At 59.5% G+C, this 16,147-nt stretch overlaps 2 protein-coding genes across 12 annotated transcripts; both read right to left on the minus strand.

Moving 5' to 3' along the window:
• Positions 1–660: 660 nt before the first annotated feature.
• Positions 661–4,674, minus strand: EFNA4 (ephrin A4). Of its 3 annotated transcripts, XM_045816782.1 has the most exons (5): positions 4,506–4,674; positions 2,263–2,558; positions 1,782–1,850; positions 1,544–1,636; positions 1,170–1,195 (listed from the first exon to the last, which is right to left on the minus strand). In XM_045816782.1, the coding sequence occupies exons 1-4, from the start codon at positions 4,616–4,618 to the stop codon at positions 1,551–1,553; spliced, it is 564 nt and encodes a 187-aa protein (XP_045672738.1). In that variant the 5' UTR covers positions 4,619–4,674; the 3' UTR covers positions 1,170–1,195; positions 1,544–1,550. The 3 variants fall into 3 exon arrangements, with proteins under 3 accessions (XP_045672737.1, XP_045672736.1, XP_045672738.1); XM_045816781.1 differs by lacking the exon at positions 1,544–1,636 and having other exon boundaries at positions 661–1,195; XM_045816780.1 differs by lacking the exon at positions 1,544–1,636 and having other exon boundaries at positions 661–1,360.
• A 1,110-nt stretch (positions 4,675–5,784) lies between these two features.
• Positions 5,785–15,902, minus strand: ADAM15 (ADAM metallopeptidase domain 15). Of its 9 annotated transcripts, none has more exons than XM_045816982.1 (23): positions 15,683–15,902; positions 14,442–14,545; positions 13,715–13,791; positions 13,224–13,302; positions 12,970–13,046; positions 12,687–12,879; positions 11,879–11,944; positions 11,729–11,797; positions 11,481–11,650; positions 11,259–11,343; positions 10,676–10,824; positions 10,416–10,590; positions 10,080–10,172; positions 9,646–9,950; positions 9,366–9,561; positions 9,029–9,106; positions 8,517–8,589; positions 8,167–8,305; positions 7,692–7,761; positions 7,051–7,122; positions 6,580–6,651; positions 6,202–6,326; positions 5,785–6,106 (listed from the first exon to the last, which is right to left on the minus strand). In XM_045816982.1, the coding sequence occupies exons 1-23, from the start codon at positions 15,759–15,761 to the stop codon at positions 6,064–6,066; spliced, it is 2,589 nt and encodes an 862-aa protein (XP_045672938.1). In that variant the 5' UTR covers positions 15,762–15,902; the 3' UTR covers positions 5,785–6,063. The 9 variants fall into 9 exon arrangements, 7 of the variants coding, with proteins under 7 accessions (XP_045672938.1, XP_045672937.1, XP_045672941.1 ...); XM_045816981.1 differs by having other exon boundaries at positions 7,051–7,125; XR_006783183.1 differs by lacking the exon at positions 5,785–6,106 and adding an exon at positions 6,905–6,975 and having other exon boundaries at positions 6,275–6,326; positions 15,683–15,901.
• Between the last annotated feature and the right edge of the window lie 245 nt (positions 15,903–16,147).

The following is a 16,147-nucleotide window of genomic DNA, read 5'->3' on the forward strand; positions in this document are numbered from 1 at the left end:
TGCCTGTGGAGGCTGCGGGCCCCCGGGGCGGTAGAGCACAGCTTCGGGGGAAGGGGAGCCCTATCCTCCAGCTCCATCCAGGACATCATTCAGAAGGAAGGCCCAGTTGGGCTTGGGGTGGGGGGGACCATAGCCACTTCTGCCACAGGTGGGAGAGACAGTGCGGAGCTGAGAGCAAAGGGGGCCCTCCCTCCTTCCCCCACTCCCACCCTCTTGTAAAAGCAAAGAACAAAGAGGCCGCTGGGGATGGAGGCTTTGATCTGACCCCACCTTCCCGGTTCTAGGCCAGGCACCGCCCAGACTGCCCTTGGGAGGGGGAGAGACGCCCAGCTCTCAGGGACCCAGACACCCTGAAACCCAGGCGCTGTCTTTCTAGTAGCTTTGCCTGCGCTACCACAGTTTGGGCAGTGCCCCAGATGGGTGGGCTGTCAGGAGCATTCACCCCCTCCTCAACACAGGAAGCCAGCTAGGGAGGTGGGAGAAGGTGCCAAGCTCCACAGCTGCTGCTGGCACCCACCCCGCACTGCCCAGAGGGGCGCCCACGGAGGCCTGGCACGGATGGCCTGGGCACAGCTAGCGTGGAGGTCAGGCCAAGTCCGGCTGAGAGCAGAGGCCACAGGGAGTCCTGGTGTCAGGGGAGGAGCCAGAGGTCCAGGAGAGCAACAAAAAGATGGGTGGTTTATTGAAGGTTTGGTCCAGACACTTATAAAAATACAAACTGATATGAAACTCAGCCTCATGGCAAGTCTCTGTCTTCACAGAAGACGAGTGACCCCCTGGGAGGGAAAAGTGCCGCCCCAGGGAAGGGGCCCACGGGGCACTGGGCACAGATGGCAGGCCTGGGCTGCTTCCTTGACCTGGTCCTGAAATCCACCTGTCCCAGGTTTTGGCCTTGGCCCCCAGCAGGCTCAAGGATTCAGTCCCAACAAATTCCAGTCTTCCTGGGAGATGCAATAAGGCCATCAAAGCAGCTGTTGGAGATTCTGCGTATATCTTGCCTTGGCTTTAGATGTCCAGGGCTGTCCGCAGTTCCCCTGTAATTCCTCTTCAGCCTGGGATGAGGGGGCCAGCACCCGCAAGGGTCGCCTCAGACCCTCTGACTTCCCCCATCACTCCTCCATCTTGTCTGTCTGGCTTGACACTCCCAGCTCAGGTGGGGCTCCTCCTCCAGGGTGTCTTGGGAGGGCTCTGGTTCCTGGGGTGGCAGGAAGGGTCCACTTGGCTCAGAGAACTCGCAGAAGACGAAGAATGGGAAGCAGCAGCAGCAGCAAGAGACAGAGGGGGCTGGGGGTGCCCCCGCCTTGCCACCCTGAAGTGCCACTCTCTCCAGGGCTCCCAACAGGATGGGCTGACTCAGACTCTGTGAGGAGGAGGGGTAGCACCAATGTGTCCTCCATCCCAGCAGCTTCCATTCGCTCTGCCCATTAGCTGTTCCAGCCTATTCTCTAGGGTCTCTCAAATCAGCCACTCTCTCCCTGTAATCTACCACTGAGTCTCCTGTAAGCCCCAACTTCTAAGTTCCCCCCAAATTGCCAATACACACCACCAGTTCAGCAAAAGCCATCAAGGGCCTTGACCCTGGAGATGCTGTTCTGTTGGCCCAGCACGACAGGCTCCAGTGTGAAGCTCCCACAGGCTCAATGGGGAGAAAAGAGGTCATAGCTTATAACCCTGCCTGGACCCCTCTGAGTCTGATGATCTCAGATTCTCCCATGCCTTCCCTCCACCCCAAGAAGGGCCCCTAGCCAGAAGGGTTGCCCCCTGTTCCCCACCCCACTTACTGCTCTCCTTGCAGCAGACAGACACCTGGAGCCTCAAGCACTGGCCAGGACTCCCGGGAGTTGGCACCGCTGCGTGGTGGGAGGAAAAAGTTAGCACGGGCTAGTTTGCAGGTTCTGTTTCAGACCCTCCCAGCTTCTCTTCTCTCCAGGTCCTTGGAAAGCTTTTTCTTCTTTCTGGGCCCCAACCACGTGCCAGGGCCCATCTGTGGCCCCTCCCCATGCCCTTCACCGCCTTTCCCAGGTCCTCTCCCTCCGCTGCATAGACTCACTCTAGATGCCCCCTTCTCCAGTCCTGGACTCAGGGCCCCTACAACCCCTCTCGCGGACCACAGCCCCTCCCCGCTCCCAGGTCTGGCCTTGTTCCCAGTCCCACCCTCCCCCCTCACCTCAGACTCTCTACCTGGACTGGTGGCAAAGCCAGGCACCCCATTCCTGTCCTCACCTCCCCCAAGAGGCGACCAGTGTGCCCTTCCTCACTCACAGATGTAGTAGTAGGTCTCTCCAGGTAAAAACTCGAAGCCAAGGGAGAAGGGTGTGAAACGCTGAATCTTCTCTGAGAATTTAACAGGGCCAAAGGGAGCAAAGGGGAGGGAGCACTCCCAGCGCTTGAAGGCACCCGCCCCCTGTGCCTGGCAGGCCTCATAGCCCGACCAGTCCACCATGTATAAAGCAAATGTCTCAGGGCCCTCGGGGGGCCCTGGACCCTCATAGTGTGGGCAGAAGATGTCCAGGTAGTCGTTGAGGCCCAGCTCCACCACGGCGTCCCCTCGAAGCAGCCTGCAGGCACAAGGTGGGTGTGGGCTGAGGGGGTCGTGGCAGGGCAGACATGGGGCACACAGGCCAGGGATGCTCCTCCCCAAGGGTCTCTGCCCACCTCTCCCGTGCCCTCTGGAGAGGGAACGTCTCAGCAAGGCCTGAGGTCTTCAGACTGACAACTCTTGAGAGCCAGAGTGCAAGGAACGGATGAGGCAACAGATCTACAGGTTCAGAGAGGTGAAGGAGTCACCCACAACCACCTGGCTCAAACGTTAGAAGGCCTCTCTCCATGCCCTGCCTTTGCACTGGAGCTGCCACACAGCTCTCTGGCCCTAGTGCCCAGCCGGGGCCTGGCACAGCACCTGTGCCAGGTGAACGTTAGGTGAATGGCTGCTGCGAAGAAGCTGGGGCAGAGGCAAGGGACAGAGATGCAGGCCCACGGCGCAGCCACGGAGGCAGAGATGGAGACTAGGAACAGTAACCTCCCTAAAGATGCACAGAGAGGGCGACTGCCCTTCGGACCTCAGTCCAACGCTGAAAAGACTGTCAATGAGGGAGTGGATGGTGGGTGCTCCCCACCTTTTTGTGCCCCAGAAGTGGAAGGGAGCCCCCTCTACATACCGCCCAATCTTCAGCCTCCTCAGGACACCCCTATGTCTTGGGACCTGCCTCAGGGAGCCAGTACACGTGGGAAGGACCGGGGCAGACTGCCCTCCACGGCATCAAATACAGCAGGGACCACACTCGCCCCCTCCCCACACACTCACTCTCTCACCCACACAACGCAGCTTGACTTAGGAAAGGCCTCCAACTGTCCCTCAATGGGTGGTCCAAGGGGCACCAGTGTCAGGAGTTCTGGTTAGAAATGCACATTCCCGGGCTCAGCTCAGACCTACTAGAACACAAGAAACCTTTGTATACTTTCTTCCACCGCATCCTTAGTGCCTGGAAAAGTGTCTTGTACAAGGACAGGGCTCAATAAATATGTGTGGATTGAATGAATGAGCCAGAAACCTCGGAGTTGGGGGCTATAAACCTGAATTTTTAACAAGTCCTCCAAGTGATTCAGAGGCACTGGTCTGGAACAGAGAGAGAGGAATTCTGAGTTAGAAGACAACAATGGCTCTTATCATCCGGTATTGGTATTGTAATGGCCTGCCCAGCCGCCTGGTCTGCCCTCCCCAGGGGGTCTTTGGGCCCCCACAGGGCAGAGTCTAGGTTTTTGGACCTCTGATCTCCAGCACCCTAGCACAGGTCCCGGTGGGTGCACAGGATGCTCTTAGTGAGTGAATAACTGCAGAGTCAGGTTGTCTCAGGTACAAAATCAGAAAGGAAAACAGATGGAGACGGTAGAGAGAGGCAGGGGGAACTGGGGAGGGGGTGGCAGCAGTTGGGGATGTCAAAGACTTGGCCAAAGGTGACTGAGCTAGAAGGGCAGGGCCCAGACTAGAGACGAATAGAAGGAGATAATGACCGAGACGGAAACAGACTTGCCAAAGGAGAGAGATCAGGAGACAGTGAGTGCCAGAGGGGAGGCCGGCAAGCAGGAGAGTGACCCATGCTCCTTCACGAGAGGAAAGTCCCCTTGCTCGCTCTCAAGTCCTCCCGCCTGCCTCAAGCTGGAGGGAGGCTGAGGGTCACCAGGAGAGAAGAGAGGGGGGCGGGGCTCAGAGTGCGCAGGCCAAGGCCCCTCAGCTCCCGGTTTTAAGATACTACCTACCATACTTGGGACTGAGGTCCTCTGAGCGTCCCCCGACACGTGCGGGTTGAGGGGAGACCTGGGGCACGCCTCGCCCCTCCCCCCTCCCCGCCGACTCAAACAAAGGAGCCCTGGTGTGCAGCCGGCCGGGTGCCGGCAGCACCCAGCACACAGCGAGAGTCACAGAGAGAGGGAGAGTTGGAGGGACGCGCGCCAAGCCCGGGAGTGCATAGGCCCCGCTGGCTGCTGGCCGGGTTCGGCCCGGCTACCTGGGGTTACTGGAGTTCCAGTAGAAGTCGTGACGGAGGCCAGAGCCCCCTTGCAGAGGGGAGCCGAGGAGCGCGACCCAGAGGACAGTCCGCAGCAGGGGCAGCAGCCGCATCGCCCCCGCGGTTCAGTCTGGTCTGGTTCGGCCCGGCCCACTTCGCCGTGGCCGCGAGAAAGGTACAAAGTAGAGAAGAGGGGGTGCGGGGGAAGGGGGTGGGGTGTGGAAACTCATCGACCACGCCCCTGGATAACTTTTCGCCAATCAGAGCGCGTCTCCGCCTTTCCACTCCAGCGCCAACTCTTGTTAACCCCCTGTGAGCGGTTACCAGCGCCAGGTTAGCCAGGCTCCTACAGGGACTGGACAGGGTTGCGAGGGGCCGGGAGGGACGCCTTCCACTGTCCATGACGGTTTTTAAAGAGGTTGTATCTTTAGGGTCTGCATTAGTACACTGTAGACGGTGTTATTAGAAGCGTGGAAGATTTAAATAGGAGCACAGGCCCTTGGCCCAGAAAGAGTAAAGTGAGTCCTGGGCAAGGGCCCACGAAGCCTGTCCAGCCACCTTAGCACATCACCTTGTTTTGTTTTGTTTTTTGCACCTCTAGAGACAGCGCTGGGGGAAGGGACAGACCGCCTCCCGGGGCACCCCTCCTCCCCACTTCCCCTTCCCCGACTGAGCCTGCAGTGGTGAGCTCGAAGCCCACCTTGGGGTTTGGCTCCTGTCCCTTTCCGCCCCACACCTCCATTCTGGGCTGGGGGCCCGCGCAGCGCCAGCCCTGAAGACGAAGTAATGAGGTGGTTGCGGCTTGTACAAAGCACCTTTGTTCCCGAGCCCTCAGGTGGGGGCGGGGGAGGAGGCAGGTGCCTGGCCTTGGGATCGTGGGAGCTGCCGCCGGGCTCCGCCCCGGCTCTGGGGCTCTGAGAATACCAGCCAGATCCACTTTTCCCAGCCACTAGTTAGAGGGTGGGGACCGCAGGTAAAACAACTTGGTGGGTTTGTCGAATGGTCACCCCTAAGCGTTGGGGCGAGGGCTGGGTGACAGGATGGCAAAAGGCATACAACTCCCTTTGGTACTGGATTGCACAGAGAGCAATTCCAGGCTGGGCAGAAACGAGCCACGAGCATCCAAGCGTCCGAACATCCCGGGGACAGAAGCTGCTCCTGCCCTGGACTCTTGTTCTCTCTGTTCTGTGTTCACCTGAGGGGGCAGCGTCCCCTGCCGGCCAGATGAGCTGCAGCAGAGGCAACCCAACCTTCCCTGAGCCAACAAACCGAGGCATGCTCCGGAGATCTTTCATTTATTATGACTGAGCAGAGAGACAGGCTGTGCACACCTCCCTCAGCTAGGTCCAGGGCCCAGCGCTCCCTAACCCCCAGCTGCAACTGCATGGGCTGGTCCCCAGGGTGATGCTCGACACTCGTGGAGGTGCCTTCGGACGCCTGCTCCTTCGTGTCCAGGCGCTGGCTCCTTCCATCGTTGCTGGGTGTGTGTGGGGGTGTACTGCAGGAAACCTGTTCATGTTTCTTTAAGTCCTGGAGGCAGGCAGAACTTCAGGAGAGTTCAGAGGTAGAGGGAGGTCATCCCTGGTGGCGGTGGCGCAGGCCTGGGGTGCCGGAAGCAGAGAATAAAAGGTGAGAAGTCCCCTTTTCCCAGACCACTCCTCCCACCCACCCATTCTCAGCGCCTTTCCTTGCCCACCTGGAGGGTACCACTAGGGGTAGGTTTCCAGCTCCTGGATCAGGCAGGTCACTTGAAGGGTACCGGCCCTGGGGGTCAGCAGGCAGTGGCTTCCTGGGGGGTGGGGGCTTGGCAGGCCCCTGAGACTGAGAGAAAAGGTAGGAGGCCAGCTTGGGAAAGGTGTCATGTTGGCCACCCTGGATGCACTGGTGCTGGGGAACGCCAGCTTGTGCGGGGGCAGCCCCAGAGGTTACCTTTTTTTCCAAACAAACCTGTCACCATTAGAGATGCCACCAGGGTATGTGCCCTCAAGCACAGAGGGGGCATCTCGTTATGGCCACCACCACAACAGCCCTGGGTGGTGGAAGAGGCTGTGACCTTCTCTCCCCCCACTGTTACCTTCGGGTGCCTCACCACCGGGTCAGCGGGCAGAGGGCGTGTGGGGGGATTGGGTCGGTCAGCCAGCTCAGCCTGAACAGAGAGAAGGGCAGTGGCTTGAGAGCACAGAGAGGGGCAGTGGGCATGCAGAGGTTTTCCCGAGGGGTTCAGGTCAACATGCAAAATCAGCCAGAGGACAGGAGAACGGGGACATGTGCACAGGGCTTGGGCGCATGCTAGCAGATGTCTGGGGGGAGGAAGGAACGGGTCACTGTGGTGTCCCTGGCCCACTGCAGTCCCGCCACTGACCACCAGATGGTGGTAGAAACCAAGGCAGGAGGCTCACCCTTTGCTGCTTCTGGGGCTCATAGTGTCTGAAGGCTGAGGGGCACCCTGGTCCCCTAATGAAGAGCATCACTGGCAGGGAACAGGGATGAGAACTGCAGTTGGGTACCAAGCCTCCCACCTGCCCTGGGCCAGGCCCAGATTTACCTGGAGTCTCCTGGACACAGGGTCAGGAGGCAGTGGCCTGGAAGGGGGAGCCAGGAAGCCAAGTGCACTAGCCTGCTGAGAGAGCAGGAAGAGCAAACAGGCACAGAGTGGGGTGGGGAGCAGAGAGACAGATGCGGGCAGAGAGGGGTTAGTGCCCAGGGAGGGGCAGCCAGGACCCCAGGGGCAGTGGAGCTGTGCATGCCGTTATTCAGTGGCATGCAGAGGGGGTGAGAAGTGGTAGGGTGGGCATGGAGACCACCTCCACACACACACCCCTGTCGTCACACCCAGAGGGCTCGGGGCAGGAGCACTCACCAGCCCTCTACGCACAGTGAAGTGGGCTTCATCAGGTCCCCACATGCTTAGGCCAACCTGGGCCCCACCCTTCCTAGCGGTCCATCCAGGGACCACTGCTGGGAGCAGGGGTAGACCACCTCTCAAAGCCACCAGCTTGGCTGGCTCAAAGAGCTCAGCAGACCCTCCTCTAGGTGACTGTCCCTCCCCACTCCAAGCTGGACTTTTGACTCTTGGGTAACGTGAGTCTTTCTCTCAGTCTAGAGTCTTCAATACCCCCACCCCAGGGCCCACGCTGGATGTCTGGCCAAGGTGGGGCCCCCTCTTCTCTGGCATCCAGGACTCACCTTGGCACCTGGCATCAGCAGGGCCCTCTGTGGGGGTTCTGGGCATTCTTGGGGACCAGACTGGGCTGCCCTGAGCACGGAGAAAGACAAGAAGGGAGAGGGCCCAGCCTCAGACCATGTTCCTCACCTACACGCCACCCTAGAGTGGGGCTAACCCTTTGCAGCTCCTCGCAGAGGAGCACGTGTGGAGTGTAGGTCCGACTGGGTGTGGAGGGGAAGCTGCTCAGCCCAAGGGCCCCAGTTCCCCAGCACATGGGCTTCTGAGGGGAAGTGACCCTAGCATCTCAGCGCACCTACTCAGGGCTACAGGCCTGTGTGTGAGGCGGAGAGTTCCGAGGCACATGGAGGGGAAAGGAGGGGTGTGTGGTGTGGCCCAAGGGGCTCGAGGTCAGAATCAGGTGGCAGGGGCTGCAGAGGGGATGGGGGCAGGGCTCAAGAGAGGTGTGGAGGGAGCTGGTAGCAAGGACGCTGGTACCTGTATTGGCAGCTGGGTCCTTTGAGCTGGCAGAGTCGCTGGCGTAGGCGGGCACGGTGCCAGTAGCTGGCACCAAGCAGCACCAGGATCAGCAACAACAGGAGGCTGAGGGGCAGCCCTGTGCTCAGGGAACTGGAGGCTGCCGAGTGAAGGCAGGTTTGAAGGTGGGCAGGGCTGAGAACTCCACACCCAGCACGGCGCAGGGGGTAGGGAGTGAGATCAAGTGCACAGAGAAAGTGAGGGGACCAGGGCTCACACAGAGTCAGGGAACCCTCAGTGGAGGGGTCAGAAAACGGGGGTGGATAAGCCACTTTGCCCTCCCAGCTGCCCCTGCCCCCAGGCCGAGCTACCTCTGACCCGGGCGTTGCAGTCAGGGGGTGCCCAGCCCTCCTCGCAGTGGCAGTTCCTATTGCTGTCACAGACCTAGGAGGTACAGGTTGAACAATGAGTGGCTCTGTACTCTGAGGGCATGTTTCCCTGTCCCCTGCTTCTCAAGATCTCAGATATGCACAAGTGGCAGGTGTGCGGGACAACGGGCACAGAGAGCCAGTGCTCTGGGAGCCCTCACCCATGCCGGAGGAGACCAGATGGGAACACCCCTGTGAGTGCCTCCCACGTGCGGGACACTGGGCCAGCAGCTTTCATACTTGTCTCATGTACCTCAGGAGGTGGGTACCATTGTTATGGCCATTGGACAGATGAGAACACTGAGCTCAGAGAGGTTAATAAACTGCCCCAGGTCACACAGCTAGGCAGGGGTGGAGCAAGGATTCGAACTAGGGATGTCTGTTTCCAAAGGCCATTACCCCTTTTCCTCCCTGGAGGCTCCCTGCTCCCCTTCCACCTCTCCACACCACCTCACCCCGTGCCCATGGCATTTGCTTCGACACTCCTGTGCTCCCAGGAGATCCACAGGCTGGCACCGACGGTCAATGCACACCTGCCCAATGAGAAGAAGAGCGAAGATCACGTTCTTGCAGAGCTTATTAGCCCTGGAGGCCAACGTGGCTGAAGCCACAGCCTGCTTTTACGGGTGGGAAAACCAAGGCACATAGGACAGCAGGACTTCACTCGATCGCAAGAATCTGAATTCCCCTCAGAGGCTGTGCCTTTTACACTGGTGGACTGTGAGACCAGGGTACTACTCACCACGTCCAGATATCCCTCCCAACCTGGTCTCGCTCACCCGGGTTGCTCACCAGGCCAGGGCCACAGGCTGTGCCAGGTAGAGTCAGGAGGGGCTGGGCCACATCGTTGCCCAGGTCCAGGTGTACCCAGCTGCAATTCAGCCAGGTCCCGTTGGCTTCTAGTGTCTCCCAGTGCAAATCCCGGGCTGAGCCCAGCAGAGGCTGGGCCATGCCCCCCTGACACTGGAGCTGCCCGCAAATGGCATCTCTAGGATGAGGGAGGAAGCACAGGGTCAGTGGGGTCAGGCCAAGGTTCCCACAAACCCAGGGGAGGAGCCACTTCCTAACTCACCTAGGGTCGCAGGACACGTAGCTGCCAGTAGGGCTGCGCCCGCAGTTCCCAAAGGCATCCCCCCGAGTATTGGCAGTGAGGAGGCAGAGTGGTGTGGCAGGCTGGGCCCCAGGTCCCCAGAGAGCCTGGCACTGTTGGGCATAGGAGGCACAGCGCCCTCGCATGCACACCGCCTGTCCACCAGCACACGGCTCGCCATCCCCCAGACTGACGTCAGGAGGGCATTCGGAGCTGTCTCCTGAGCAGAACTCAGGCAAGTCACAGTCACCTCTTGCTGGACGGCACTGCCAGCCCGCCGGGCGCAGCTGTGGAGAGTGGGTGAACTTCAGTGTGGGTGCTGAGCAAATGCAGCCAGGACCGGAGGGTCAGAATGACCCTTTCCCCCCTGGCCCCTGGCAGGTGAGCCCTAGGAGTCCTGTCCAGTCTGTGCCCACCTGGCAATTTTGACAACAGGGTCCATCTGAGGTACACTGTGCTCCTGGCCTCAGCTGGCAGGTGACAGAATCACAGCAGGGATCGGTACAGTGCTGTGGGCCAGGGCACAGGGGGTGGTGCATCAGAGCGGGTGGCCTAAGAGCCTACCGCCCAGGGCCTGAACCCAAAAGGACGGCCAGAGCAAGTGAAAGCTAGAGCCCCCAAATCCATGTGCTGTCCCCAAAGACAGGGAGGTGGGAGAGGGAGGAAAGGGCCCTTCGGAAACGGAGAGGGGCTCAGGAGTCTTGGAGAGGGCACAGAAGTAAGTGGGGCAAGGCTGTGGGCAAGGGGCTCACATCTGGGAAGCCACAGTTGTACTGCTTGCTCAGCCCCGAAATCTTATTTCCACAGACGGTAGCCATGGAGGGCAGGCGGGGCAGCTGTTCAAAGAGGCAGCTGCCCATCCCATCCAAGAGGGCCTTCTCCAGGGCCTGTCGGCTGCAGTTGCTGAAGTTCAAGCCTGGCAGGAAGCTGGGGAGGGCAGCATGGAGGGTTGGGGCTGTAGACCACTCCCTGCCCCCTGCCCATCCACCCTCTACATCCTGCAGTCACTCACTCTGTGGAGGCCTCCATGATGCAGGTCTTGGATGGGGCTGGGCCGGGACAGGGGCAGCTGTTCCCAGGTGCGTCGTGGTCCAAGCCCAGGCTGTGGCCCAACTCATGGGCTATTGAGGAGGCAACTCCCAGGATGCTTATGGAGTGGTCCTGTGGGAAAGGGTATCCCAGGTCCAGCACCCGCCTAACTGCTCCTGTTCTCTCCTCATCTGACCTCTCGGACATTCAGTAGACACCGCCTCCCTCCTTAGCAGGAGGAGAGCCCAGGCCTGGGTGGCAGAAAACCTGGGTTCTAGCTCAGCTGTTCCCCTCCCTCGCTGTGTGGCCCAGGGAGATCACCTCTGCTCTTCGGGGCTCAGACGCCGCCCCGCCCCGAACGGGAAGCCCTAGGTGAAGACTGTACACTGAACAGTGGGCCGTCAGGGACAGCGCCCTGACAGCGGGAGCCACAGCACGCACCCTTGCCCTCTATGCCCACAGCTCGGGGTTCTGTAGGTAACTTGTAGGGGGTTTCAGTCCATAAACGGTGCCACTGCTGGGAGGATCTTCACTGGGAATGGGGAAGAGACCTGGAAATAGCTCACCATGTTTACGCCTCCTGAGAAGTCAGGAGAACAGATGGAGTTCTGAATGGCCATGCCCACCATGGGCCCAGAGAACGAAGTAGCTCTGTGGGATTGAGAGGTCAAAGGTCAAGGCCACAAGCCAGAGGGCCAGAGCTTCAGGGCCTCAGGTAGGGAGCTGGGCTGTGAAATTGGCCAGGCCAGGGCAGAGCTGGCCCTACTGACTGAGCCTGCGGGTCTTACGTCACCAGCTGGGCACTATCATGGGGCAAACGAGGCAGTAAGCTGGCCCGGCGCCAGTGGAGGAAGTTGTGTAGCGTGAGACCTGGGTCTTGGCTTATCTCTATCAGGTCGTGTCGGGTCCATGCCTCCAGGCCCACCAGCACCACACGTACGTTCAGGGGCTGGAAGAACTGAAAAAGGGCCAGGGCTCAGGAGACGGGTTCCCATAGTTAGGGGGCCATAAGGATGCCACCCTGCCCGACACTAACTGTGTCCAGGAGTAAGGCCACTTCCAGTGTGCGGTTTAGCAGCTGCTGGTGGTCTGGGTACCTCTGGACCTGTGGGTTAAGAGAGGAGGCCATGGAAGGTGGCAGGGCACTCAGGGCTGGGGCGGGGCACGCTGGGGCCAGCATGCTCACCTCCGAATGATCAGCCACAATCACTAGCTCAATAATCTTGGTTTCTGTCACCACGTCCCGCCTCCACTGTGGACAAGAACAAGAGCATCAGGCACACTGGCTGCTCACACTGACGGCAGCCATGTAGGGCTGACCAAGCTGCGTCCACTCCCACCTGGTGTGGTCAGACAGAGGAGAGTGAAGAACCCCTTTTACAGATGGACCACTGAGCCCGAGAGGCCAGGGACTTGCCCAAGGTGGACCAAGAAGTAGGCTGGGAAGTGGGGAGAAGAGCCTCACTTTTTTGGCTCCACAATCAGAACTTTCTCCAAATTAAAAAAATAATAATAGCCAAGGCCATCAAATACTTACCACATGCCAGGCCTAGTTCTAAGTACTTTACATATATATTGACTTATTTAATCTTCATAGCAACCCTATCAGGTAAGTAGTTTTATTATTCCCTATTTTGCAAATTAGAAAACTTGGTTTTTATTGCTTTAGGATTGGTAACTATGTATTTTCTAGATCCAAGTGAGCTCTCTGCATATGGGATCATAAGACTTGAGGAGTTTGAGTCTAGTACCTACCTCTAAATCCTGGATGTACCAGGTACTAGTCAAATGGCCTTGGGCAAATCACTTAACCTGTCTCAGTAAAACAGAGCTCCCAACAGCACCCACCTCGCCGGGCTGCGGGCAAAGTGGAGGAGATGACATCCCAAAGGGCCCGGCAGGTGGCAGAGACCTCTGCACTAGCAGGAGCTACTGGCGCCTTGAACCAACAGCCCCAAGGGCCCCGGGGCCAGCCTCCTGCCACTCTTCCTTACCCGATGAATGCGAGGCTGTCGCAGGGGGCGCCCTGCTGAAGCCCGAGTGGGCGCAGGTTCACGCCAGCTCAGGGCGCAAGTGTGTCCTGGCAGGAGGAGGTCTTGGATCCGGGAGATGATGGGAGGACCCTGAAGGTCCCCAGGCCTCAGCTCCAGGGTATAGCCTTTCTCTGGGGACAGGATCACCAAGCCCCTAGGAAAGATGAAGGAAGTCAGACAACTTTTCAGCTCCATTTTCATAACCTACCACTCCCACTACCTTCATGGACTCCACTCCCTGTACCTGAGCCCGGAGCACATGCAGATGGAGGCCCAGGAGTCTGCACGGCCCCGCACGCCTCCCTGGTAGCAGCAGTTCTCCTGTGGCACAGAAAGACAGTGCCAGCTTGCATAGCAGGCCAGGGTTTCAGCCCAGGAGGCTCATCTGGCGGGTAAGATATGCAGCACCCTCCCATGTCTCCCAAGGAAGGCGCTCTTCAGTTGCCCCATCCCTCCTTCCCTCAGGCCAGAAACAGGGTGCAAGAGAGCCTGACTCACCAGATTGTGCCCCTCACTGACTACCCGCGTGCCATCAGGTTGGTACCACACCAGGGTTGGCTGGCTTGGGACTAGCTCCCTGTGGAGTGAAGGCAGAGGAGGGCAGTATCAGCTGTCTCTCAGAGTGGTGTGGTGCCAGCCCAAGGCCTGAAGGTGATGGAAGGGTAGCTGGGTGCCAGGCAATACTCCAACTGTCCTGCTTCCCACTGAGTCAGCAGAGTGTAGTGGTTGGGCCACAGACTCCACCAAGCTGTCTGGGTTCCAACCAGGCTTTCGCCACACACTAGCTGTGTGACCTTGGGCAAGTCGCTTAACCTCTCTTGCCTTGCTTTCTTTACATATAAAACAAGGACAATAACAGTACATAATTGTACCTACTTATAGGGTTGTTATGAGGATTAAATGAATTCAAGCGCTTAGTACGTAACACATGTAAATGCTATGGAAGCTGTTAGCCACATTATCATCATTATTGTCATCACTACCATTACCTATTCTGTAGCAGCTCCAGGATGTGACTCTCACCATCCAATTCCAACTGGATCTGCAAAGCCTCCGGCAGACTGGTCTGTGGGCACCAGAGAGCAGGTCACCTCCCTGGCCCTGCCCGAAATTCCTATTCTTCCTGACCAGAAAACGTTAGGACCTTAGGAGAGTACCCATGATTAGATCACTGGTGGGGAGGGGGTGTCCCAGGGGAAGGGGCCAGGAAGGCCTGTGTGGCCTGGGGCATTGTTCTGGGGGCTTGTACAGGGAGGTCAAGGAAGGTGTCTTGAGCCGCCCCCTTCTCGGCTTCCTGCCCAGAGAGGAAGCATCATGGAGGACCCAGTGCAGGCCCCAGCCCTTCCTCTGACTCAGCTTTGGAATTGGGGGTAAGGGGAGGGCATTTGATTAGGTCCTGACTCTGTCTAAGCGCCCCCCCCCCCCAGAGAAAACTAATGAGTGAGACCAAGAAAGCAAGTTTGGCCTCAGAATTTCCCAGTGGCCTGAAGGGGCGGGGTGGGGCCAAAGCAGACAGATGTGTATGGAGGGGAGAGGGAGATAAGTGAAGCCAGGTGCTGGGGCCTGGGGGAGAGGCAGCCAGACCTGAGGTGGTGGTGCCACAGTGAGGGTTGCTTGCCTGCTCTTCAGCCAACCTTTGTCTTGAGACACCTGACTGGATGGGGCAGTGGGGTGGTGGGGGTGTACTTCTTTATTTCAGGGGAGAGGGAGGCTCACCTGAAGTGCCTCTGCTAGGCTGAGTGTGAGATTGTCCTGAAGGACCTGGGGCTGCAAGGGCCCACCTAGGGCTCTCTCTGGAATTGCCTTCTCCTTGGTGCCACCTGCAAGGTCCCCGCAACAGTCCAAGAGAGTGCAGAGGGACTCAGCCCCTCTGACCCTCCTCGTTTCCAGCACATCAAGGCCCTCCTCTGCCTGAAGGACTCCCGCATTGCATGCTGGGACTTAAAGGAGAATACTGGGGGCTTCTCCCTAATAGTGTGCTTTCATCCCACCAACCCATCCCAAAATCGCAGAGAGACTTGTTCAGCAAGCCCAGCCTATGGCCCCTCCCTACAGCCCTCAGGCCAATCCCAGCTCTCTTAGGGACCCTCCTCCCTGACCACTCCCACCCGATTTTCCCCCCTGCCAGAAAAGCCCCCTCGAGAACTGGGGGAAGCCTCTTGGCTGGGTGCCCACTCACCCTCCCCTGTCCTCACAACGAAGATGCTAGTAACGCCCATTTCTAGGTGGGGAGTGCAAACACCCCTTCCCTAAACACCACTCATGCCCAGTCAGGCACACCCATTCCCCACAGCCTCCGCTTCCTCCCTGTGTCCCTTCCCCCTAACCACCGCCCCCCCGCCCCCGCACAATGGCCCTCTCTCCTCCGGACACTCCACCCTCGCCTGCCCTCTCGCCCCCCCCCCACCCCCCGGCCCAAGACAGCAGCTGGAAGTGAAAGTTCTAAGGAGGAGTTGGTGTCCCAGCCTCTTTCCTGGCCAATTCTCCCCTCTCTTGGCTCATCCCGGGCCCCCTCCAGCTCAGCCAGGTTTCTGGTGGCGGCATCAGCACTACAGTGACGGGTGCCTGGCCGCTCAGGCCTAGGAGGAAGTGCCGGGGAGAATCCTCTTCGCCAAACCCTACAAGCGTGTACACTCGGCACCCTGGCACCGGGTAAAACAGTCAGCTAGGCTTCAAAGGAGAGAGATGCCAGTCCTGCGGAGCGGCGACCCTCTCCTACGAGCCTGAGGGACCCGCCTGGTACCACGGCCATGAAGTGTCCGCGGGGACGTGCCGAGGATGACTCTCCTTTCTTCTTCACTCCATCGTCCAGTTACCGGGCGCTCGGCCCAGGACAGAAGACCAGCGCCGGCCGCGTTCTGGCTGCGGTCTCTCAGGCTCTCCTTCTGACCCTTGTATCCCAATGCCTCCTGACTTCCCTGCGCCTCTTTCCAATGCTTCCCCCGGACGGAACTCACCTGTATCTGGAAGCGGCAGGAAGGGCAGAGGGCTGCCCGCGCCCAGGAGCCCCAAGGCCCAGAGCAGAGCTAACCGCATGACAGCGGCGCCCCGGGGCAGCCGAGGGTAGCAGGTGCTGGGCGGCGCGCGGAGGAGAGGAGGCGTCCAGGTCTGCCTCGCGCAGTCGGTGGGGCAGCGCAGCCGCCAAGCCCCGCCCCGTCCCCCTTCTATGGGTCCCAGGCTAGGCCCGGTTTCTCCGCCGCTCCTCCCCGGGAGAGGCCCCGCCCCCGTCGCGCTCCGGGTGCTAAAGAAGGCGGGACCTAGTCGCGGACTCCAGCTCCTCCCGCTCTGCTCTGAGCAGCGGCTTTCCCGCTACTGTGTGGAGTGGGAACCTTGGCCCAGTCCGACCGCCTTCAGAATCGCATCTCCACCCGGCCTCTAGTCCGGACCTCTTAGCAGCGTTGCTGCCGTCCTGCCTCTAGTAC

The sequence above is a fragment of the Phyllostomus hastatus genome, unplaced genomic scaffold (genome assembly GCF_019186645.2).
Source record: "Phyllostomus hastatus isolate PE091 unplaced genomic scaffold, TTU_PhHast_1.1 phas_scaffold_216, whole genome shotgun sequence".
NCBI classification, from domain to species: domain Eukaryota; kingdom Metazoa; phylum Chordata; class Mammalia; order Chiroptera; family Phyllostomidae; genus Phyllostomus; species Phyllostomus hastatus.

Bases quoted from the DNA above. Each gene is read 5' to 3' on its own strand.
- EFNA4 (XM_045816780.1), bottom strand. From the start codon at position 4,618: ATGCGGCTGCTGCCCCTGCTGCGGACTGTCCTCTGGGTCGCGCTCCTC. The intron at 1,851-2,262 runs GTGAGTGAGGAA...CCCACCACGCAG, and splicing joins AGAGACCTACTACTACATCT to CGGTGCCAACTCCCGGGAGT. The intron at 1,361-1,781 runs GTAAGTGGGGTG...TCCTCCTCACAG, and splicing joins TGTCTGCTGCAAGGAGAGCA to AGTCTGAGTCAGCCCATCCT.
- ADAM15 (XM_045816981.1), bottom strand. From the start codon at position 15,761: ATGCGGTTAGCTCTGCTCTGGGCCTTGGGGCTCCTGGGCGCGGGCAGC. The intron at 12,880-12,969 runs GTACAGGGAGTG...CATCTTTCCTAG, and splicing joins TGCATGTGCTCCGGGCTCAG to GGGCTTGGTGATCCTGTCCC. The intron at 10,591-10,675 runs GTGAGTGACTGC...TGCCCTCCCCAG, and splicing joins ATCATGGAGGCCTCCACAGA to CTTCCTGCCAGGCTTGAACT.